General features: G+C 39.2%; 1 protein-coding gene across 2 annotated transcripts in view; it reads left to right on the top strand.

Moving 5' to 3' along the window:
• MEP1B (meprin A subunit beta) overlaps window positions 1-20,463 on the top strand; it is a 28,070-nt gene extending 7,607 nt beyond the window's left edge. For both annotated transcript variants that reach the window (XM_064654241.1, XM_064654232.1), the window contains 11 exons: window positions 389-461; window positions 1,502-1,619; window positions 5,787-5,965; window positions 7,425-7,643; window positions 10,782-10,934; window positions 11,685-11,900; window positions 14,382-14,849; window positions 16,390-16,572; window positions 17,022-17,226; window positions 19,155-19,356; window positions 20,286-20,463. In XM_064654241.1, coding sequence (XP_064510311.1) covers window positions 389-461; window positions 1,502-1,619; window positions 5,787-5,965; window positions 7,425-7,643; window positions 10,782-10,934; window positions 11,685-11,900; window positions 14,382-14,849; window positions 16,390-16,572; window positions 17,022-17,226; window positions 19,155-19,356; window positions 20,286-20,303 — 2,034 coding nt within the window. In that variant the 3' untranslated portion in view covers window positions 20,304-20,463. The remainder of the gene's footprint in view (window positions 1-388; window positions 462-1,501; window positions 1,620-5,786; window positions 5,966-7,424; window positions 7,644-10,781; window positions 10,935-11,684; window positions 11,901-14,381; window positions 14,850-16,389; window positions 16,573-17,021; window positions 17,227-19,154; window positions 19,357-20,285) is intronic.
• The last annotated feature ends 3,603 nt before the right edge of the window (window positions 20,464-24,066 follow it).

The raw sequence follows: 24,066 nt of genomic DNA, 5'->3' as shown, positions 1-24,066 counted from the left end.
CCTGAGCATGTCAGTGGAAGCAAAGACAGCACTTGCTAAAGACACAGAAACAAACTCTTGCATTATGAAAAATTAAGCAATTATTAACACTTGTTCAATTTTCAATACTTTAGATCTTAATGCTTCCCATATAAGCTGAAGCTCCTATGCACATGCATCAAAAGCTCAGGTGATTTCTATGGAGAAAAAGGTGCGGAAGTTGGAGACACTGGTAGAAGGGAGGGAAGGAATTTCGAACTGAAACCTTAGACCTCTGAGTTTTTTTGAGTTTGTTGTTTTCCTTCATGCTTTACTTGGACTTGTAGGTTTCCTTTAGCGCTGTTGTAGTCCCTGATGCTAAATCACTTTTTCCTGAGAACTGCATACATCTCTTCTTTCTTGGATGCAGGAACGAAACTCCATCATTGGTGACAACTATCGGTGGCCCCATGTTGTTCCCTATGTCCTCGAGGACAGCCTAGGTACAGTATTTGCCCTTGACAATGTCTTTGTGTTGTGTTGATTAAAATGTTAAATACGGGTTGATAAAGCTTCTGTGGCATCCTTTCCTCTTTTAAGACTAGAGCAGGCATTTCCCAGAGCAGGAATGGGGCTGAGTGTGCACAAATGCAGTATATAATCTTGGTATTGGTGCTGGCTCTCACCTCCTTTCTTGAATTATTCTTATTCTGTCATTGCTATGGCCCAGCAGATTAATTTGGTTTTGAAAGCTTGTGTCTGAGGCATGAAACTCTACTAAGCAGAAGTAAAAAGAGGGCACGGAAGATCTTTTTGAAGCCCTTTACAGCATCTACAGCGCTGAAGGCAAAATGGCATTCTGACAGACAGTGTGCAATGGCACATTGCTGAGTCCCCTAATGTGGGCCAGGGGCACATCATAGTCTGTCTCCATTCCTTTCAATGCACCTACCTGTGGCTCTGGATGGCAGAGGTGGGCAGTGAGATGGAAAGCTGAAGTTCTTACTGATACCACATAGGGAGATTACATAGGGTGGGGTCATCCCCAGTTTAAATTCAGATCTAAACTGGATTGAAACTATACAAGTTTCTTAGAGGAGATAACCCAGATATAATGTGAGCAGTTCAAATCCTGGAGAAATTCTGTGAGAGATCTGTAGCCTGCCTTCCGCACTAGGTAATATCCAATGTCTTCATTTCCTGTTTATTTAATACTTGCTTATATAAATCTCAAAAAAAGTAAAGGAAAGAATTTACAAAATTAAGACCTACACACTATCATATTTTGTATACTCATCATGTCATACTTTATACATAAGTACCTAAGAAAAATTACATGGGAGCAAAACAAGAGGAAGATATAGTGTCACAACAGCCTAATTTATGTTTTTTTGGGTCCCTACTCGAGTCTTCATCCAGCAAAAAACCTGCTTATTTTGCTCAAAAATAGCTGGAGCAAGACCCACCCTTAAGACTTGCCCTGTACAGATAATAACACAAATCTGTTGTTTCAGTATTGACAAGAACACTGTTTGCTTTGCAGAAATGAATGCTAAGGGACTCATCCTCAAGGCATTTGAACAGTATCGACTGAAAACCTGTATTGACTTTAAACCTTGGGAAGGGGAGAAGAATTACATATCTGTGTTCAAAGGAAGCGGGTAAGCGGAGTAATTCAAAATAACTTTAATTCTGTTTACCTTCAGACTATTTTCATGGCCAGTATTCACTCTAAAACTCACATATCTGATTATAATTTTGTATTTTTGTTGTGTTCATTTTCCCAGTCTTTTTTAAACTGGACATTGTAGTAGTTTCCAACGCAGGTATTACCTTAGCAGTAATGAACAATTACTTACTGATACTTATTTTTAAATACAAGAGGAAATTAAGTCCTTTAAGAGGTAATTTTCTGGACATGGTAATATATCAGAAACAAGGCAGTTATGGTCTTGACTGATCTTTGGATATATGGAGTATCACTTTCAAATGGTTATTCTTAGTATACCTTAGTATTTAGGGAAAAAAAAATCCCAGAAGAAATAGGATAGTTCTAACTCTGGGGCAACGATTTTTTTTGAATATAACAATGGAATTGTGTTTGAACAATGTCACATCAGCATTCAGATAGATATAGGAGCAATATTTTTAAATGCTGTACAACACTGACATATTTTACTGATGTTTCACTTTATTAACCTCCTTTGATGAACAGTTATGCTATTTCACCTTAAATTTTGCAAGACAAGACTCCAGTAAAGAAGTCAAAATTGGCCCAGCTTCTTCCCTTCTAAGACAATTTCTGTCAAAACAGTGCAACAAGAATAAATATATTCTCCCCTCTATGCTGAACCATTTCTCCTTTAGAAAAGGTGAACAGGGAGAGCTTGATAGCCTGGTGAGGAAATTTGCTTTCAGAAAATCATTTCCTGATATGAGAATGCGTTCATAAATGGGAAAAGATTTTCTGACAATAAAAATGTTTCTCTTTCCCTTTGGCTTGTTCTGAGATATTTGTAGCAGATAATTGTTTCAAAATTTCTTCAGTCTCTGGCTCTTTATATTTTTTGCTATTCATGCTGTACATATGACATTGAAACTCAGCTCTCAAAGATGTGTAAGTGGAGACTCGAGGAGTCTCTGTTAATGACTCCGGCTTTCTGAGCTAAATGGAAAACTCATGTAGCTGATTTTTCTATTCCTTGTTCCCATAAAGTATGCATTGAATTTGCTAATAATTGTACCTGAAAAAGAACCACAATATTTAGCCTATGGCACGTAGGAGGCCTCTGCGCAATATTTCATTTATATGTCTGTTAAAAATAGATGAGTCATGGTGATGAAGAAGATGAATCATTCTAGTTGTATAGCATTTCTTGCCCTCACTGCCTAGTGTGCTGCTTGCCCTGAAATGTTTCTATCACCTCAGCTGACACATCTGCAGCAGCACTTTTTAAAAGGTTGGAACTAAATGGTGCAGTCTCCTGAAAACAGCCGTTCAGTTTAAGTGAGTCAGTTTGGGCTGTACAAAGAAATCAAGACTGACCCTGCATGAACTGCCTTTCCTAACTTTGGATCTAGTGGAACAATGTGTAAGCTGGATAAACCAACCCATTTCCCCTCTGCTGTTCCTAATGTTTTTTGTTTTTTTTTTTAATCAGCTAGGACTCTTCTAACTGCTGACTAAAGACCTCAGTCCAGAGGCACAGTGCAGACAGGCACACAAGGTTCCTGGCAACATAAAGTTTTACCACACCAAGAAAAAGTTGATAAATCATCCTTGCCTTTCTGATCTTGGCTTGCATCTATAAAACAGGAATGTGGGGGAACTTTGTATCAAAAGGATTTGTAGTAGGTCATAAAGTCCTCATCTGGATTACCCTTTTGAATTCAAACTAAGTCAACCACAAAAGAAGCCAGCTGCCACTTTGTTGGGTTGACTGCCCTATGTAAAAATATGTTTGTAGTCTCTGATGTACATACACAGTGTAACAACACTCAGTACAAAAAGCCCTCTCCGTGTACACATTCTTCATCCTACCATTCACCACGCCTTGGCTACTACCTCTACTATGTTAATAGGTATATAGTTATAAAACTGAGTAGAGGTATGTGTAGGGTTTTCTAGCACACAGTCCTCCACTTCACGCTTTACCCAGGTCTATGCATCTGCAGCAGGGGTTAGACTAAGGATTTATTTAAAGATGTTTTCTTGACTCCAGCCAATGTGCTGAGCAAAATACACGGGGGATGCTTGTGAATTACAGAATTGCAGGAGCATCAAATGTGGCAAGTGCCTGCAAAGCTCACAGAACAATCTGGGAACCTGCAATGGATGTGCCATTTCTCCTTACTCTTCTCATGAAGAGAAGGATTCATTCAGCAGGAAAACTGGCGTGGTGTGATAGAGTCAAGTGTCAAGTGGTTAGCTGATCAGGGAGGATCGATGTCATCTCTACTATTTCCACATGGAAAATTAGGTTTTCATGGAGCACTCCTGGGAGACCACTTCAGCTCTTTGCCACTGTGGCACACAGCAAAGGGAATCCATGCAGAAGTGGGTTGAGACAGATCCTTGGCTAGCCCACTTGCTGCTGGTAAGTTGAAGTGTTTTGTGAGCTGATACTGGTGATCTGTGATACTTCAGGAAGGAAATCAGTAGCAGGACATCAGCATAATAGCGTGTCTGAAATGAGTGGCACCATTGCTACTGATGGCATGTGGCTACTTACAGCCCATCTTCCAGAAAGAGGGATGGTGGAATTAGTCAGAGGAGGTAGTTCTCTGTGCCCCTTGCCTCTGATAGCAGTGCAGATAGCATTGAGTCAGAGGTGATAGAGCTCTCACACACCCGGGGAAGCTGGGACTTTCCTCCACTTTTTCTCCCCTCCTGAAGATGCTGCTAACAAGGGGTTCCAGGTGCCCATTGATCTGGAGTGCCTTGTGCCACTTGCCTAAGTTTTATTCTCAGTGCAGGGTGATGCAGACCATGTATTTACTCCCTCTGTGGCTGTGGAATGATGGCGTTGTGGGCATTTGGCAGTCTGAAGGCAAAGGGAAGCTTCATCCACCATTGTTTGGATGTTAGTTTTGCCAGGTGTCCTGGGTATGCCTGTAGGCTGCTGTGCACTGTGTGGCAGCTGTAAAGCCAGAGGTGGCTTTGATACAAGGTAGACCCAGACCTGTGATGGATTTCTTATAGTTCTGCATAACACAAGAAAAAGCTGCATAATCACTATGAGGCCTTGTTCAGGGGAAGTCCTTGAAATTATGGGTGCTACATGTGCTCCTTCCCAGGTCTCACGTTGTGATTTTAATGAGTAATCAATAGCCAAGGCCTATGTTGCTCTGTGGAAAAAGAAATACTGGGGAACATGTGGCACTAATAAATTACAGAGTTCAAAAGTGCATAGTGTGCTTATATTTTAAAATTTCTGAGGCAATAGGACTGCAAATCCTATGGCATATTTTGTGCCCAATTAATTTTATATACTTAATTGGGCAAGTATTGATTTATTTGCTGCGTAAAATATCAATTTAAATGTAGCTCTCTGTGCTTGCTACTTTGTGGACGTGGGGTGCCATTTTATTGGCTTGTGCAGATAACACACCAAATTTTTTTATCATTTAATAAGAACTTCCAGTACAGCTGTGGTTTTGCTGTTCCTTGTGAGTTTGTGTCGGCAGCAAGTGCTCTAGCACAGCAGCTCACAGAGAGCCAGAAAAAAAGGAGCTTCCGAAAAGCGCTGTCAAATCCACCAACCTGTCAGAAGGCAAACGCAGTCACGCAGAAGCCCACCTTGCCTGACAGCCACAGCCCTGTGCAAACTAAAAGGCCAAAACAGCGCAGAGAGAAGTGGCTGCAATGGCAGAGGCAAGAATGTCTGTGAACCTAGTTCCTGTTAGGACAGGGACAGGTTCAAACGGTGCTCATAGTTGTGTACTGTGATCCAGCTGAAAATTGTTAATTTGCAGTAACTTAATTACTCTAAATCATGTGCCCATAAGCTTTGATGTTCCAGAGTACCAACCAAATCCTCACCAGTTTTCTTCTGTCACAAATAGCTCAGCGTTTTTCTGCTAAATAAAACACAGTAGAAACAGTAGAGTCAGATCCTGGTAACTGCTTGTTCATCAAAACAGAGCTAAATGTAAGAAGAAAGGATATGGTAAGGAACAGATCAATGAAAAAGTGTTCACTGTAGCAAAATGTGACTTCAGTGCTCAGGTTAAAAATATACCTGTTGCACAGACTGGTTCTGGACTTTGCTTGGCATGGGGATGGTATGTATCTCAGAGAGCTCTCTCTCACTTTATTTCAATGCTAGCTGCTGGTCCTACGTGGGAAAGAACCAAGTGGGATTGCAGCAACTCTCCATCGGAACCAGCTGTGACAGGATTGGGACAATCCAGCATGAGTTCCTGCATGCCCTGGGATTCTGGCATGAGCAGTCACGGTCTGACCGGGATGACTATGTGACCATCGTCTGGGACAGGATTCAGTCTGGTCAGTCACTCCCTTGCTTTTCCTTTCACACCCTGATGCTAGGGGGTTTAGCACCCCTTCCAGCCACCCTTGTGTGGTCATGCTATCCTCTTACCTGGATTTACTTTTCAAAGCCAGTAGATCAAAAAATTAAATATCGAGGGACATGTATTTGGGACAGAAATCCTCATTTGTTGTTGCTGTGGTTATTTCTTCTGCCATGGCAGTTCCCAAAGCCCTAACTAGAGATCTGAGTCCTGTTATGCTACATGTTGTGGAGAAGTGCAGCAGGAGAGAATAACTTAATTTGTTTAAATGACTACTTTAAAAGCACTGTTACTCTGGGAGCCCTTAACAAAATAAAAATAACCAAAAAAAACCCCCACCCACTCTGAAAGACCCAGTGGGACCAAAACCAGTAGAAAATCTCCAGTGAAAACAGTGGTTGTTCTCCTTCTGCCCAGTTGCTACATCTGGTGTGGGCAGCAGACCTGAGACAGCAGACTGTGCAGAGAGGGTGAGCAAGCAGCAGAGACCCCTTTCAATGTCTGCGTTGCAACTAACAGTTACCTTAGCAATGCAGCTTGTGGATGTAAGTGTTGGCATATTTGACCCAAGCCTGAGAGGTAGCACAGGATTCCTCAGGACTCTGTTCTGTCTCTGCCTCTCTAGTTTGTCATTGTCCTCTGTGACTTTCAGGCAGTTCAAAATCAAAGTTATATACACAGACTTGATGCTTTCCTAATACAGGTACACACAGAAGACTGAAAAAGTAGATAATGATTAAATCTAATGCATTCTTATTTAGTTGTGATCAATAGTCAGGTGCATATGCAAGTATATATTGCCAAAAATTACTTAGACTCTGTTATTTGATTTCCATTATATTTTGCTGACTCTTTAGTGACAAGTTACACTGTTGTTAGCCATTTGAAACCGCTGCAGCTTTTTTACACTAACTAAAATATAGTTACTGTATTTTGACTAATTTAAATCTTTACCCTCCATTGGGTAGTTAGCAATGATTTTTTTGCTCATACTCCAGAAAACATCTGGAAGCTTATGCAATGACAGCTCTAACTTGTTTATTGTGACCTAAAATGACTAGCAATTAAACAATGGAGAATAGAGATTAGAAACAGGGAGGCATTTCAGTTGCAAATTGCAGTAATTTGAGTACTGAAACTCTATTTCCACTTTTGTGTATCACAAGCGCATCAAAGATTGCAAGCAGTTTCACAGGAAAAAGTTTTCTGGTAACAAAAAAATTTGGTTAATCATCATGTTATGCTTCAGTGGCTGAAAGAGGAAAGTAAATAACTCTAAACTGGAAATAAAACTATTTTACAAAATAAGTACAAGTAAGTGACTACAAAAAAATATTTGGGGATCTGATGGATTCTTTTTACTGTAAGACTTTACATCAAAACTTGATTCTCTTGGGCAACAAAAAACCTTTCCTTTTATTTTTGCCATTTAGGTAGAGAACATAATTTCAATAAATATGATGATAAAACATCGGACTTCCTGAATGTTCCCTATGACTATAATTCTGTGATGCACTATAGCAAAACTGCGTTCAGGAATGGAACTGAACCCACCATCATCACTAACATACCAGACTTCATCGATGTTATAGGACAGCGAATGGATTTCAGTGATTATGATCTCCAGAAGCTGAACCGGCTGTACAATTGCTGTAAGTTTCTCCATCTATTTTATATTTTATGCTTCTGGTGTTTGAAAGAAATGAGAATGATACGTACATGCTTGCACTCATCCAGACACAAGTGAAAGGGATGCTAACATATTTGGAGAAGTGAATTTTGTTAAAAACACCAGAAATAATGCTACAGCTAGAAATAAGAGCCCTCCTGCAGAAACATTGCTGAGTAGCAGAGTTTTCTGTGCAATTTTATCTGACCTTTAGTTGAAAACCAGCTTCACTCAGCAGCTGATTTTTGTTCATCCCTTGGGTGGCTGTTTAAAATGTATGCTTCTACAAATCTATGCTTTTGTTTTTTCCCCGTATTATTCCACAGCCGTTGCTCAGACACTGCACAGAAATTAGTATCTTAGGCTATCGTACCTACTCCACTTTCATGGAATCTGTGAGACAGAGTGTGTGTTCATACAAAGAGGGTACAGATGCTGTTATTAGGAAAATTCAAGCTTTTTAAATTTTTTTTTGTTTAGTTTCAAACCTGGTCTCTTACAAAAGGGATCAAAAGAGTTATTTTTATCAGGTGGGATTTATTTCAGAAAGTTGAATGAAAGTAAGAGACAGGAAAATAAATGCAATTCAACTACCAAACTGGAATACAATTCTGTAATTGTTACTGCATGAGGCGTGCCCTAGCAGTCAGATGAAAACTTTCACCTCACTGCCTCAGTATCCCAAGTAGTGAGTACTGGCTTACAATTATGTTTTAAGCCTCATTATACAGATACCCTAAACAATTATCAAACTGTTTTATTAAAATAGTGTATTATTTTGAGCATACAATTCTGATGAAAATATTTCTACTTCTGTAGGTCTAAACTGAACACACACAAAGCCTTAGCTTCTAGCACTTGGCACACAGTCAATTAGGCATTATAAAAGTGCTTACAGCTAAGGATGTCTTTAGCAATGGATGGGGTCTTTCTTCCTCTCCATTAATCTTATGCATTTTCCAATGGGGTCCTTCTTCCTCTCCATTAATCTTATATGGTTTCCATCATTCCCATGAATTACAGAAATACTTGATGACATTTTAACTTTCTTCTTAACCCACAGACACATTCCCCAAGTGAAATAACTCCCAGGAGTGTTGAAATCAGTGACAAAACTACCACCACCTTTAGTGCAATCAGGATCTCCCTGCTTCATACAGTGTTCATACAGTGTCTGTCCCTTGGCTTCATACAGTGTTCACAATGTTTGCAGAGACACAAGTGTTTGTCAGATCACCCACCATTTGCCTAAGTGGCCCCTGTGCCAGAGAGGACAGGTCCTTCCTGGGTCCCAGCCCTCGCCCACCCAGCTGCTGGACTGATCCTTCCAGGTTAGAGGGAAGACTGAGAATGTCAAACATGGTTTGGGTACTAGATATCCTCCCAGAAGAATCAAAAGACTCTTTTGGTTGCTGAACACAATTTAAAGGAAAGTTTAAGCTGAGTTTCTGCTATAAGCCTGTTTGATTAGGAAATTGCATTAAAAATGGAAAAAATGGTTCTTAAATTAAAAAAAACCCCAACTCTCATCATAACAAATCCTGACCGATAGTTCAGTACTGTTTTTATCTCTACTTCAAAACTGTCTTTCAGGCCAAATGATAACAGTAGATTTTAATCTGCTTTCCACTTCTAGCATACTACTTAGCAGAACTGACCATGAGGTTTCCCTCACACACGGGAAGTTGGGACTTGGCACTCATCCCCCATGTATTTTCTTCAAAGTCCAGTCTTTCACTACATACCAAGAAAGTATGTGGCTTTGGTGCACACGGAATTCGAAACCTGCCTCAAGCAGTGCCCACTTCCCCTATTTCAGGAATGAATCTAAGAAATACATCGTAAACTATTGGGTTTTGCTTTTCTCTCTTCCTGTCATTCAGGTCACCACTTCAGCCAGCACTTTCTAATTAGGGTTGTTAGGCTACTTCTTTCCTGTTTGGGCAAATCGATTTCATGTTTTGTTTTGTATTTTGATTTCAAAGAGCTCTTTCATGTAATAATCCTCCATTTTTCCTTACCTTCTTTCTCTAGCAGTCAGTATAACATTTGCTGTGAATACTTTTCTTGGTTTTTACAACATTGTACCAATATTGTATCTTAAAAAATATTAATCATACAACACCTCTGATAACCTTGCATCCTCTAGAGGGTTGTTAGCTTTCTATGAGGACAGCACAAAATAGCAGTAAAACTGATTTGGCAGGAGTTCATATCTAAGTGCTTCCCTAAGTTACTGCTTAAGTGAAGCTTTTGGCATGTTATTGAGGTTGAGTTTTGTGATACTCATTGCATTATGATGCAATGAAACCTTTTAAACCTTTAAGCCACAATATTTTATGTATAGTTCAAAAAGCATTTTATTAACTTATTTTTTTTCAAATCATGGCTGGTGTTACACAGAGCTCAGACATGGTACAATGGGAAACAAAATTAAGAACAGGGATAAACCTGGATTGTGCCTTCCCTCACCCATCCAGAGTTTGCTTTAGGCAGAGAAAACATTTCATATTATGTTCTTCCCTTCATATTCAACTGCACAGTCTTCCTTCACTTAATTTTTCACTTGTTGTATGAAAGACTTCATAAAATTTGTATGACATGAGAAATCCAATGGTCCGAAATGCACCTTTGCCAGATGTTTGGGGTTTTCTTTCAATTCAGCTTTTTGAAAATCAAGGTTTTCTTATTCCAGTGAAATAACTTCTGCTCTTCTGTGTTTCAAAATAAGTACTCCAGCTGATACATTAGTGACCTTTTATCAAAATCTGTGGCCGAGTGTGGACTGGCTCAAAGAAAGCAGAGGAATGAATGGGAAGTCTCAGGACCTTTTCACTATAATATAAGTGTGTAGGGATTGGCTTGGTATTTGTGTTCCTTTTAAAATGAAAGATATGATATGATAATGGCTTATTAAATATCTTATTAATGTCAGTATTAATCACCAAAAGTTTTGTGTTCCTGAACATAATACATGTGAATGTTGATAGTATTTGAAGCCACTGATTATTTGTTGTTTGCATTTAGTCTTTCTCTGCTCATGGCTTTGGATCTTCAGAATTAAAATGTTTGTTCAATAGAGATTCATGACTTTTTTTTTTTTTTTTTTTTAATGTCATAGCCTCCTCACTAAGTTTCTTGGACACGTGCAGTTTTGAACTTGAAAATATTTGTGGCATGATTCAAAGTTCAGACGATAACAGTGATTGGCAGCGTTTACCTCAGGTTCCTGCTGGGCCAAATACTGATCACACTAATATGGGAGAATGCAAAGGTATGAAAAAAAAGTTCTTATCTTTCTGGGAAGCAGTTTCTGCAGTATCATGCAAGTTCACTTTGAGCTTGGCCTTGTTATCTGTTTATTTTTTGACAAATGACAGTTTATTTTTTAACTAAGCAACATAAATCTACATACTTAGGGACATCATGTGATATGTTTGATTTTCTGCTTATTTGAGAAGATCGAATGCCCTTATCTCTTTTAATCTGTTTTCTAGCCTTAGTGTCACATCCTGACAAGAGAACTATATAGAGTTCTAACCTATGGTACAGGCACACCAGAAAGACTGCTGCTTTTCTGAATAATTACTCAATAAGTCCTTGGGAAGGATTAGGATTTTGAAATGATGGATATTTTCAGGGCTGAAATGAAGAACTTATTGACAATATATCTAGTTGCATCTGAACTTGTCAGAAAGCTTCATGAGTTCAGAAGCTTAAACCAGTCCTCCAGAGAGTCAAGTAGGAATTACTAGCACTGGGTAAAGAGTAAAAGCCCGTGGTTTTGAGTACAAATTGCTAGAGACAGCCACATGAGGAAAAAAGTTGCAAGGAGAATGGTTCTGCCTTTGGATAATGTGAACAAGTGACAGTCCTCAGTCAAAGGATTAGCACAGGATATAACTAACTCTGACCTGATCATGTCTTCTAGTGTTCTTATAATATGGTGTTAGGAAAACCAGTGAGCCAGGAAAATTTTGTTTTCTCTCAACTCTACCATTCATTTCTCATTGACTTTTGGCAGATTCTGGCTACTTCATGCATTTCAACACCAGTGCTGGAGCAGAAGCAAGCACAGCTCTCCTGGAGAGCCGACTTTTTTATCCCAAAAGAGGCTTTCAGTGCTTACAATTCTATTTATATAACAGTGGTCATGAAAGCGACCGGTTGCACGTCTTGGTCAGGGAATACACTTCAGCCCATCCGAATGGCACTTTGAGATTCATTGAAGAGATAAAAGGTATGGAATAAAATTGCTTTTTTGTTTGTTTTGTTTAATTTATATTCAATATTTTTTAAAGTACTGGGGCAAAATATTGTAGCAAAGTCACTCATTTCCTAGTGTTGTTCTTTGGCTTTTTTTCTATCTGTGTAATTGATTTCTTGCTGGTGAAATTATACCTGATGGATCCTCAGTCAGCTGTTTCCCTATCATATAATAAATTACCACAAATTTCAAACTCTTGCCTTATCAAAATAGATAGAATTCCATGAACAGTCATTTTAGCTGTTCTAGAATTGCAGTAGCAACAGATGAAATTAGAGTATTAAGAGTAAATTGCAATTAATAAGAAAGTAATGATAAAGAAATGGAAAGCATAAGTGCCCTGGAATACTTAATATGCAAGTTTAAGAAAGATAAATAAAATTTAAATTATTTTTAAACAAGGTTTGACATTACTTAACTGAAATATATGGGCAGCAGATCATGATTTGAGTTGTAGTTTGAAGAAAATTAAATTTTTGGGGCTTTAGGAGCCTATGGCCTACAGAATGAGCAGTTAAGGTCAGTTAATGGAAAAGAGCTCTTCAAGCTAGAATTGCCAAAGTCGCCTTATGATTAAATTACTTTCTCAAATATTTAACTATTACTTGGTCTCCATTGCAGCTACACCTGGTTCAGTGTTTTGGTAACATAAGAGTTTGAGCAAGGTCTTTTACTAAGTAGGTATCAAGTCCACTCTTCAGTCTCTTTTTGTTCCTTTAGGTTCAGCTGCTGATGATTCTTGTTTTTCTTTCCTTTTTCCACTCTTTTCTTCACCCTTAGGGTTTCACCACCATCCCTCTGTGCTTGCTATCAGCATCCTCAATAGGATGGGTTCTGTACCTGGGATTGGCACTGCTTATTCCATAAAGTCAGGGCTGCTGAGGCAGATGTAGGTTTCAAATCAGTATGAACCCTCCAAACTCTTTCAAACCCTACTTTAAAGCCACACTTCATCCTTCCTCACAAATACTCTTTCATGTATATTAGGTCCCATCTCCCATTCCTGCTTTCTCAAGTCCATGGTTTCCTTTAAAGTCTCCTATCTTATACGTGTGTCCAAACAGGCACCTTATTTTGACAGTTTCTGGCAAAACTTTCAGGAATTGTTTAAGATCATTTTCCCCTCAAGCTGTTTCACTTCTCTCATGTGAGAAGTTACCCTCACCAGCTCAGTCAACAGCCTGGAAAAGACAGTGACACTACAGCCCCCTCCAGCCATGATCTGACACCCTGGCTGAGCTGCTCATGGGTTTGCACTGAATCACCACCCTTGAGGGGCTGAGGGACAAGCCCTGAACCCTTCCTGGTGGTCTGTGGCAGCTGTGGATACCTTCAGCCAGGAGCAGGGAAGGCTGTGGGGGTGGGCCATTATGCAGCACAGTAGCTGATCTGCTCATTGAACGAGTCAGAAATCCCAGTCTCACATATAATGTGTGCAGTTCAGAAAACCTTTAGTTTATGCAGAAGGCAATTTCATGGAAAACAGTGGGGTGCTTTTCTTATTATTTCTGGGTTTATTTTTTTCCTCCTAATCATAATGGTAATGAAAAATGTCAAGAAATTAAGACTCATATTTGAGATCCATTGTGTTGTGTTTAGGATTGTTCGGAGAGTGACGCATGAGTTCTCTACCTGGCACTGGCACTGCTTATTCCCTGAAGTCTTGTCTTCTGTGCAGATGAACGTAAACCAGACAGCAAAAGAAACTGTTTTGCTGCACATACTTTTAACAAAGGGCGTTCTACTTTCATCGGCCTCACAAGGCCCCTGTGCAGAGGTCTTTGCTTTTGTGTACACTGCTCTTGAAGTCAAGTGGAATTTGCTAGTGCAGGCACTTTTGGATGCAGCATCAGACTTGCAGTGAGGTTTTATCACATGAAGTAGGTTTTGAAACTGACTGCCTTTACTTCAGACTTAGTACCATTAATCATTCAATGGGTGAATAGTGCTTCTGTATAGGCAAGCTTCCAACAAGCCATTTAAATATACAAAAACAAATGAATGAACCAGTATTGTAGTTCTAGGCTCCCAGAATCCTCTGAAGCATTTTTTTTTTGTTGAGACATGTTGTTGTTCAGTTGTTTGAATATAACTTGTTCTGAATTTTTTCTTTTTAATAGTACAGGTGACAGACATTTTTGTGCATTTCATTATTACAAGATCTGGACTAATTTAATGCAATTTTCTTGAAACATTTAAAAGAAAGAGTGGTTTTAAAACACATCAACGTTTTCACTCAAATTAAAATGCTATTATGCATATTAAATGTGTTAAAAAATTGTATTGAGAAGATATGATCTTGCACTGAAAAAGTAACATCTACAGAAGAAATATTCCATCACATCAGTGCCAATGAAACTGAGAAATTCTTATACAGTGTTGGTATAGGGTCCATAGACCTGTGCAGTGTTTAACTGTACTGCTGACTCAGAAACCTCTACCCTTGTTTTTCAGGTTCACCTGAGACTTACTGGCAGCTCCATCATGTTTCTTTGAATGTCACAAGTAAATTCCGTGTTGTGTTTCAAGGCGTTAAAGGAAGTGGCTTATCAAATGGAGGCCTCTCTATTGACGACATCAACTTATCAGAAACTCAGTGTCCCCACCATGTCTGGCATATCAGAAATTTCACACATCTCCTCAACACTAGTTCAGCAGGGGAAGCAGGAAAAATATACAGTCCACCTTTTTACTCTAGTAAAGGGTATGCTTTCCAGGTCAGCTTGTATGTAAATGGTACCACTGATAACCCATTTAATTTAGGAATATACTTGTACTTGATTTCTGGAGCAAATGATGATCATTTGCAATGGCCCTGTGCATGGCAACAAGGTACCATGATTCTGCTAGACCAGCATCCTGATATTCGTCAACGGATGTCAAACCAAAGGAGTATAACAACAGACCCCCTGAGATTATCAGGTTAGTTAAAATCAGACATGCCACTCAATACATGTAAAACACAACCAAAAGACAAGAAGTCACATCTTCTCTTTGTGTAAATTAGTACAGCTTTTTCTGGAATGCTTCATTTGTTTGCAGCAACAATATAATTGATCCACAGACAAGAAAAAATTAAACTTACAAACAAGTTAAGCTGGGACCCTGGATTTCAAAGGTGATTTGCATAAGAAACAGGTGGATGATCTATTCCTAAAGTTTCTTTCATATACTCTGTGAGGATGCATTCATATCTGTTTTAATTAGAATGGAAGTTTTCCAGAAGGCTTGAAAAGAAAAATACTGAATTTACAATACACAAAGTTCATACCAGATAAAAGTGCAGCTATTAAACAAATCCCCGCCCTCCTTGTTAAAGGTACAGTGGTGTCAGCACAAATGTCCAGATGGACAAAGTACTGATTCATATTACATAATCTGTGCTTGTTCAAGGTGTGAGAAGATAAGGGGCGATTGTCCACAATAACTTGGAAAGGAGGCAGCTGAGGTAAAATATAACTCTGAGAAATGATAGGAATCTCTAGAGAGAGAGATATTAAAGAAAACAGCCATATTGATCATTGGATAAAGATGAGATATAAGCCAAAATAACTTTCTGCATTGATGTAAGGGTTTTGCCAAGAGAAACCACCTCCACCACTGAATTGGTTTCCTGGGCTTTCAGACTGTAACATTATAGAAGGAAGGCAGGCACAAAAAATGTCTAGTCCACAGTATTATTTTAAAAATGGTATGTTTTACATTCGTTTTTCTATGGCACTGACTCTACGTGAAAACAAAGAGATAATCTAGAAAGACTAAATATCCTCCCTGTAAATGAAAGATGCACCACACCAGGTCCTCCATAAATGTTTGACATTTTCCCTGTACTTTCTGCTGTTATGGCCACAGTGCTTAGTCCTTTTCCTTCCCTGACTCTGTGGACATGCAGTCTATTTTCACTCTGCTCCTTCTCCCTTGTTTTATTCATATATTGCAAATAGTTTCAGATTCCCAAGAAAAGCCTTGTAGCATGTACCCTTTCTCTGACCAGAGAGGTGTTGGAGCAGGCAGTTTCTTCCCCCTCTGACAGATACTTTCACAGACAATTAGGCTCAGTTTTGAGATTTAGAGCAGGGTTTGATGGAGCAGGCATCAGTGATCTGTGATTGTTCAGGTTGTTCAAGTGCCCTACACCTACTGCAAGGGATCCTCTTTTTTTGAGAAGCACTGCATTAACTCATTTTACAGATGATTCATGTGCTACTTATCTTCTTACCCACTACACTTTAAAGAACTAAAAATAAAATAGAGCAGGTTGTCAACTAGCTCTCCAGTATCCTCTTCTCCCACAGGTTCTTTTCTCAATGCATCAAGCTAAACCTAAGCATTGAAGATCCCCATTGTCTTGTGTATCTTATCAGTGTGAAATCTCAGGCAATTGTGATTTCTACTGAGAGACTAATCCAGACTGGTCTCACGTTCACATTCTTTTTCTTTTTTTTTTCTTTTTTTTTTCCAGGTTCCTCATCAAATTATTTTTGGGATAGGCCAGATAAAGTGGGATCCCTAGCAACTTTTCCCAATGGAACTGAATTCTGGAGAGGTCCAGGACTTGGAACAGAGACATTTTTAACTCATGAGAGACTTAGAAGCCGCAACTTTATTAAAGAAGATGGTGTCTATATACTTTTAACAATGGAAGGTATGTTAACTTAGCTGATACTCTTTACAATGCAATAAACAGTGTCATAAAGTCACTAGTGCTGTAGGTATAAATACACATTATGTACTTTGCACATGAGCAGTTTTTGAATTATGCCTGTATCTCAAGCCAAATCATATGTTTGAACAAATTTGTGGATAAGTACATGAACGGTGTAATTCCTTTATATCATGTGAAGGTGTATAAACCAATGCAAATCCTGTGAAAATTATTTTGAATAGAGTAATTTGAACAAAATTATCTGTTTCTGAAAAAAAATCTAGAGGACATTTCCAAAGTACATCATGCTCCTGAAGGGTAAAAAAAGACTGTTTATCCATTATACCTGGGGACAGGCTCATTGCTCTTTATTATTAGAAACTATCATTGGAATAAGAAGAAAAATAACATGAAATAAAGACCTTATTTCTTGTGGGTTTATCATGCAGATATATCACATCTACTGTCAACTGAGCCGAGTGTTTCACCCACTGTCAAACCTGACTCCAGCCCTACTCCCATCACCAAGCCAGGCATCAACACTGAGCCCATGGCCACAGAAGAGCCAGAGCCAGAGGGCCCATTTTTCTGTCCAAATAACCATTGTGAAAATGATGGTGTCTGTGTCATGGTAGATAGAGCACCAGAGTGCAGGTAACTGCCTTTATTCATTCCCAAATGCAATTCTAGGAGGAGTAATGAAAGTTTCTAGTAAAATAAATCTTTGTTTCCTAATGGAAGACAGACTGTAGCTGATTAAGGCAAGTATTTCCGACTGCTCCTATGAGACTAAACTTACAACTAATTTGGGCAACAAAGCCCCTAACCTTAGCATTTGACCATTTTGAAGTACTCCAATTGACCTTCCTGTAAATTATATTTTAATTGTGTTTATTATTTTCAGTAATGTATTATTCCAAGTCCTTAGAAGTCCCTATAGCAAAATGTAGAAGTTAAGTAAATGCAGTTGAAAGAAAAGAACTTTCATATCAGCAGAAAAAAATTTTAATGCTTATCAGGTAGGAAGCAGCATAGACATTATTTTAGAATTTGATTCAGAAATACTGTACAGTACAAATTATGACCATAAGTTACCAAAGTGTAGTTGCTTGCCTTTGAAACCAGCAACGAAGTCTGAGGGCTAAAAGACTGTTTGCCCTGCAAGAAGATTAATATCAACTTTTATTAAATTCTCTGTGGATGCATTTATGTAACCCACCTGCCTGATTAGCATTGTTCCAGCTCTCAAACAAACTCTAAGCCTGAAGATAGTGACCTTATGTGATGATGTGCTGGGGCAAGTAGACTGGGGGAGTGCTGTGAGGCAAACCTCTAAAGGCCAAGAGCCACAAGAGCTAGGCTGGCTCATTAAGAATTGTATCTCCCCATTTAGAAACCTTTTAAAAACAATTCTTGTGCAACTCATCACAAGCAGGTCACAAATATGAGTAAATGTCAAGAAGCTGTTCCAAAAAGACAAAAAAAATATACCGTTATGCCTGACTTCAGAATTATGGAAAGAGAACATTTATTTTATTCCATCTCTAGGCTATTCAAAGCTTTAGTGCCTTTGCAACCTACTTTCCATCCTACAGAAGTGTGTGACCAGCAGTCAGTCTCCGCTCCATTTTTTTGCTGGGAAATGAGTGGGAATGTGATACAGAAGTCTGTTCGAGGTGAATCACCTGAAGCCCCCCTAGCAGCCGGTATCTTTGCAGTGTGCTGCAAATGAACTAATTTCCAGGGTTGAGGGTAGTTCTGAATAAATGGCTTAGACAGGAACTAGAAAATCAATGCTTAAGGAATAACCAAGGTTAGAAAGATAGGGGCAGGTGTGGACTCAGTAGTACTGCACATATATTTTTTTCTTCAGTCAGATCATTTGGACCCTTATGTGCTCACTATAAAATGTTTCAGAGCTGACTGTGATGCTGGATAAGGTGATGGAATCAAAGCCTGGAGGTTGTTTTCAGTCCTTAAACCAGATGACTGCTAGGATGTTAATTTCTTTTTATTTACCTGCTTCTTGGGGTAGAGCAGAGGCAGCTCATAAAAGTTCTTTAAATTTGAAAATAAGCCCTTCGTGGCAATGAGAAGGTCTGATCAGAATGTACCACATCTCAGTGGAGAAGCACTGAGCAGGGAACGGGGAATGTGGTGGGAACAACTTTGGCTAGCTCAGGCATTGAACCGGGAAGTCCCTGCAGCTAAGTTTTGCCTCACCTGCTGTCTGGTCAGAGAAGCCCTGAGAGTATTACCATTCAGTAGCAGCAGCTGTATAGATCAGCTGCAGTCAAGCATTAAGCAGGCAAGAGTATCAGGAAGGCACTTGGGTTTTTTGGCAAAGGTTCTCTTTGAAGGCATGACCTGTGAAACAGCAGGAAGCTGAAAGAAGCACATCCAAATGTGTAAGGACAATGGGCCACTCAAGACAGCTTTGAATAGAAGTCCATTTAAAGATAACTTCATCCTGCATTGAGATATAGAAACTGCATCAGAGATGCAGAGATGTTTTCTGAAGTAGACTTTTTAATACCTTTAATCTTTAGGTGATAACATATGTCTGTTCTTTTACTTTCTAGATGTCCAGCAGGTGAAGGCTGGTGGTACATGGGAGAAAAGTGTGAAAAGAAAGGCTCAGCTCAAGAAAATATTGTAATAGCTGTTTCTTCAACCGTAGCTGTATTTGTTGTAATGCTTATTGTCACTATCACAACTGCAGTGTGCCTTAAAAAGAAATACAGAAAAGTAAAGGAAAATAGAGAGAGCTTGACTCTGGGAGAAGTAAGTATTTTGCCTATTTCAACAAATACACACATACATATATTCACTAAAAAGTAAACAATCAAATTCAGTAAGAAGTAAATGGGAAGATGAAACATTTTTGTAATCTAAGGACTCCAGTTTAGGAATTGAAAAGGTCCATTAAGTGCTATTAATTTACAGCAAAAAGCCCCTTAATTCAAATCTTTTCTTCCTCCCCTCAGCACCCCCATACTGCCCCAATGGCAGCCTACTTTGAGTGGGAGAGTGTCAAGGGGCTCATTTTCAATTTGTGATTAAACCATATTTTCTGCTTGGTAGAATTGTATTTAATCTATTACTGCCTTTTGTGCTGAAGATCCCCCCTTAAAACACCTGAAAATTCCAGCCCAAAATGTCAAAATAAAAAGCAAATCTAAAAATAATTTATCCTATTCAAAGGCCATTTTTTATGCAAGGAACAAACTAGCCATGGAAATCATGACTTAGGGAGAGGTAAAAGAAGACAACAGGTTAAAACTATCTGAATGACTGGATCAGAAATGCCTTGTAGTGCATAGCAGCAATGTTTGGGCAGATTTTCACAGGAAATTTCATACAGTCCAAGACGCATGGACTCTCAGTTTAAGTAGGGGCTTATCTTGGAAATAGCAAGAGTGACATAGCTTAGAGGGACTAATAGGGCACAGGAGAAATTTTGTAAGCAAATTGAAGAGGAATGGCCTTCCAGACAGTAGAATTCCATTTTAATTTTGCACTGATACTCTTTGTGTGATATCCCATTGAGTTGCAGTACCACTGTGCAATGTCAGATACTTGACACTGTTGCTTCATGACCTTCCAATAAATAGTTTTGGTTTGTTTGCAAGTAATGCTCTTATATTATACACATATTTCCCTTCCCTACACACTTTTAAGATGTGGGTTTGGTGTTTTTTTCCCCCACTTAGACTAAAACATCCTTCTGAAGATAATGCAAATAAGCATCAAAGACACAAGATGAACATCACGGCAAAACCACAACTACGTCATCATTCTTTCTGCTCTTTTTATCTCAACCATCACAATAAAGGTTTGTAAAGTCTGGAAAATAATTCATCATCTAGATAAAATACTGTGCTGAAGTCAGTGAAGTGTCTGACAGTGTCGTGTATCATCATGCAATGGAGAAAAAAGGAACTATGTTTTGTGACACGCCTGCCCAGTCCTTCAAGTCTACCTGAACATGAACAAAATGTGTGAAACTGCATCCTGACTTTGAATCAATACAGCAAAGTCTAGGTTTGCTATATTATCATTATATAGATATTTATAATAAAGGGGAGCTGGACTCTGTATTCACAGGGTACCCTGCGTTTCGGAGTCCTGCTACAGTCAGTAGTGTGAGAGTATTTGGAGTGTGGAAGCATTTGGTTCATGAAGTTATTTGGTTGTGATCTACTCACTATAAAAGAAATAACAAGTAATGAGAAAAGTGATAAATGAACCTCACAGACAGACAAACATTAATGAGGAAGTCACAACCTATGAGGATCCAGAATGCTTCATCCCCTGATTGATGGTCCTTTAAAGGAACTTCTCAGGCAGAACCTTCAAGAATGTAAACCTGAACAACAATCATTAACTGATAGGAAGGGGAAAACATGATTAACATGAGTATTATTGGAAAATTGGGGCTGCTTGGGAGCTACCTGAAAAGGCTTGTGGACTTATGTAAAAATGACTATGGGATGTTTAGAGGAAGGACCAAAGGATCCAACGAAAAGTGGGGCAAAATGGGGCCAGCAGTTGGAGAGACCAGCCTGCAAAAGAAATCTGTGTGCCAATGACCACAGGAGACCGCAGGTCTTAGGGATCATGAATCTGGGTACTAGCACATGGAGTGACTGGCGTGCAAGGGTCTGTGGGCCACTAAGTGGAGGGTTGTGGGCCATAGGGCTTGTAGGTCTAAAGATCAGGACTGGAAGGGCTGGTGTGTGTGTTTTGTATGTGTATTGAAAGGTCCAAGTGTCAGCAACTGGAAAGGAGGCCATGGGCACCAGGGCTGTAGGTGTGGGTGGCAACAGCTGGATGGATCAGGTTGTGTAAGGTGGGTGTGTAAGAGGTCTAAGTGCTGACAACTGGAGACACCTGTGTGTGTTAATATTTCTTTCGTGAATTTAATCCTCTGTGTAGGCATGATTCACTAGCAAACTTCAAGCTGGACTAGCTGGTGACTTGGAGGAAACATTTCCACATCTGGAGGACTTGGTCAGAGCCAGTAGTTAGAGTGGAGGACTCCAGGGTCCAGGCATGGATATTAGACAGGCTGAGAGCCCATGCTGATATTCACAGGAGTACCTACGTGATGATTCTGTGAGTGTATGCATCTGTTTCACTAGCAAGCATCACATTGCTCTATCTGGCAAGTAGGAGGTGATTTGTATACCACTGAAAGGTCTCCCAGGCATGGGTACTAAACAGGTTTAGAGGCAATGCTAACATTCAAGGGGACTGTGAATGTGGGTGTATGTATGGACGTGGAGAATGGGGGCACACATATTTTCACCAGAGAACCTCCATTCGAATTGAAGGGAGGAAGACAGGGCTGTCTGCCCTTGTGTGAGTTTGGGTATCATTATAGATGGGCTGTGCTACCCACGCTGCTCTGTGTGTGTGCAGCAGTCTGTACAGCCAGCTGCTTTAGGGACCCCTCTGTGTGTGTGTCAGTGTATCTGGATACACACAAAACCTTGCTACTGGCCAGACCTGCAAGCAGGAAGAGGAGCAGCAGCTGTATCCTTGGGACTGGTATGTAGAGATCACCTCAGAATGTTTCTGGCTGGGCATGTTGGTGAAGGAGACGGGATCCTGGGTCTGAGAGATATGGTGGCTTCCTTAACAACCCTGACAAGTAGGATTTAGAGAAAAAAATAATCATGGAAATAAAAGGTCCAGAGGAAGCAAAGTGTTCTTCCCTGAGGACACTTTGCAGAGAAAAATGGCAGCTGCCATGGGCATAAATCATCACATTTGTGGTATTTTGGAGGGAAGCTGTGAGAGACTGGAGTGCCAGTAACAGAAATGTCAGGTCACACCAGATGGTTGGTAGACTGGTATATGAATGTGTTCACATTCAAAGGTCAGCAGTTACTTTGATTCCCTGGAATGGGTATTGGTGATCTTAACATTTGTCATGCAATTTACCTTAACTCTGGGCAAGAGCAGTTCAAATGTATGGAAATTTGATGAGGGAGCAAGTCTTCCTCTGGATGCTATTGCACAGCACAAAGCAACAAATGTGTATGCTTCTGTATCAACATCACATATGTGGTCCTTCTCTGATTGATATTCTCTGAAATGTAGTTATATTTAAAGCATTCATAGCTGGTTTTATTAGCTTTTGTTGGAATCCTAAGATTCATGAAAACAGCCAGACAAAATTAACAAAGATTTGTCAGAGCTAACAAGCATCCTGAAGAGGAAAATACTATAGCTGTCTTAAAATAACTTTCCTATTTCCACACATCTTCATCAGCAGATTTCATGCAAATAATCCTCCAAATGTGCCTTCAACTAAGATATGCACATAGATTTACATGGAGTTAAGAAGACAAAAATGAGACTGTTCCTAAATTCAACCCTGGCTAAAATCCTTAACATTATAAACGGTGAGCATTTCACAATTTCAAATGTGAACAACCAGATTTGTGACCGCAGAGATCATTCATATTTTTGAAATCCAGATTACATGAGATGACATAAATACTTACCTGTGCTTTCATCAGAAGAGAGCTTAATACACAGAGCAATATTACAATTTCAATAAATTGTGCAAGATAAAAATTCCATAGGGTATATCCTGAAATGTTAAACTTCCATGGCAAAAAAACCTCTTAAGCTTCTGTTTCTTCATTTCAAACAGAAATCAGTGAAGAGTATAACTTAAATAATCTCCCAGTCAGTGTGAATGACTCACTTTTCTGAGATGTGTAGATTTCATAGAGCTAAAAGAGACTGACATTTTATTAATGTCATTAACTGACCTAAAAATAGTCGAGGAAAATAATTTTTTTTGAATTTACAATGCACAAAAATTACCCAGGAAGTCCAGCGTCAGATTCAATATTGCATTTATTGTTTATCACAGAAGTTATACTACTGGCCCAAGCTCCTGAACAAATACATTTTTCTTAAAAAGCTGTAGCACAAATGACTTAGAGTGATGGTATTTTTTTGAGAAGAAAGGAAGTGAGAGGTTTCTCACATATGTGGTTTAGGAAATGAAGCATTTCAACTTAAGTTTTCTTCTTTAGGAGCAGATGTTTCACTTGGATTTGTAATTTCACTGGTTAAAGTTGCAATGCCTCAGTAATGGTCACCTCATGTAAAAACAGCAGCAAAGATTGAACAGCCTGGGCCCTGCAGCTTTCCTCTGGAGGTGACTCCCCTGCTTTACCAAGATTTTCCTACATAGTTGTTAGGACTGCATTTATTATTTTTAATGAAACAGCTTAATTTTGGAGATGTAGATTTGACACATTTATGGATAATATCGATATTCATCACAGATCAGATACTGTGTTGGATGGTCAAAGAGCCACACATGGGCCTGCAGCCTGGGTATGTACTTTACTTTCCTGGAGGAGATTTATTCACAGAAAATTTTACTAAAAATTTGGAATACAAAGATCTCTCTGTGAAACCACTGAGATACTAATATGATAGTAAACCTCACCACTGTTAAATCTG

The sequence above is a fragment of the Pseudopipra pipra genome, chromosome 1 (genome assembly GCF_036250125.1).
Source record: "Pseudopipra pipra isolate bDixPip1 chromosome 1, bDixPip1.hap1, whole genome shotgun sequence".
Lineage (NCBI taxonomy): Eukaryota > Metazoa > Chordata > Aves > Passeriformes > Pipridae > Pseudopipra > Pseudopipra pipra.
Note: the sequence above shows the minus strand (reverse complement) of the source record. Positions and strands in the feature narration are given on the sequence as shown.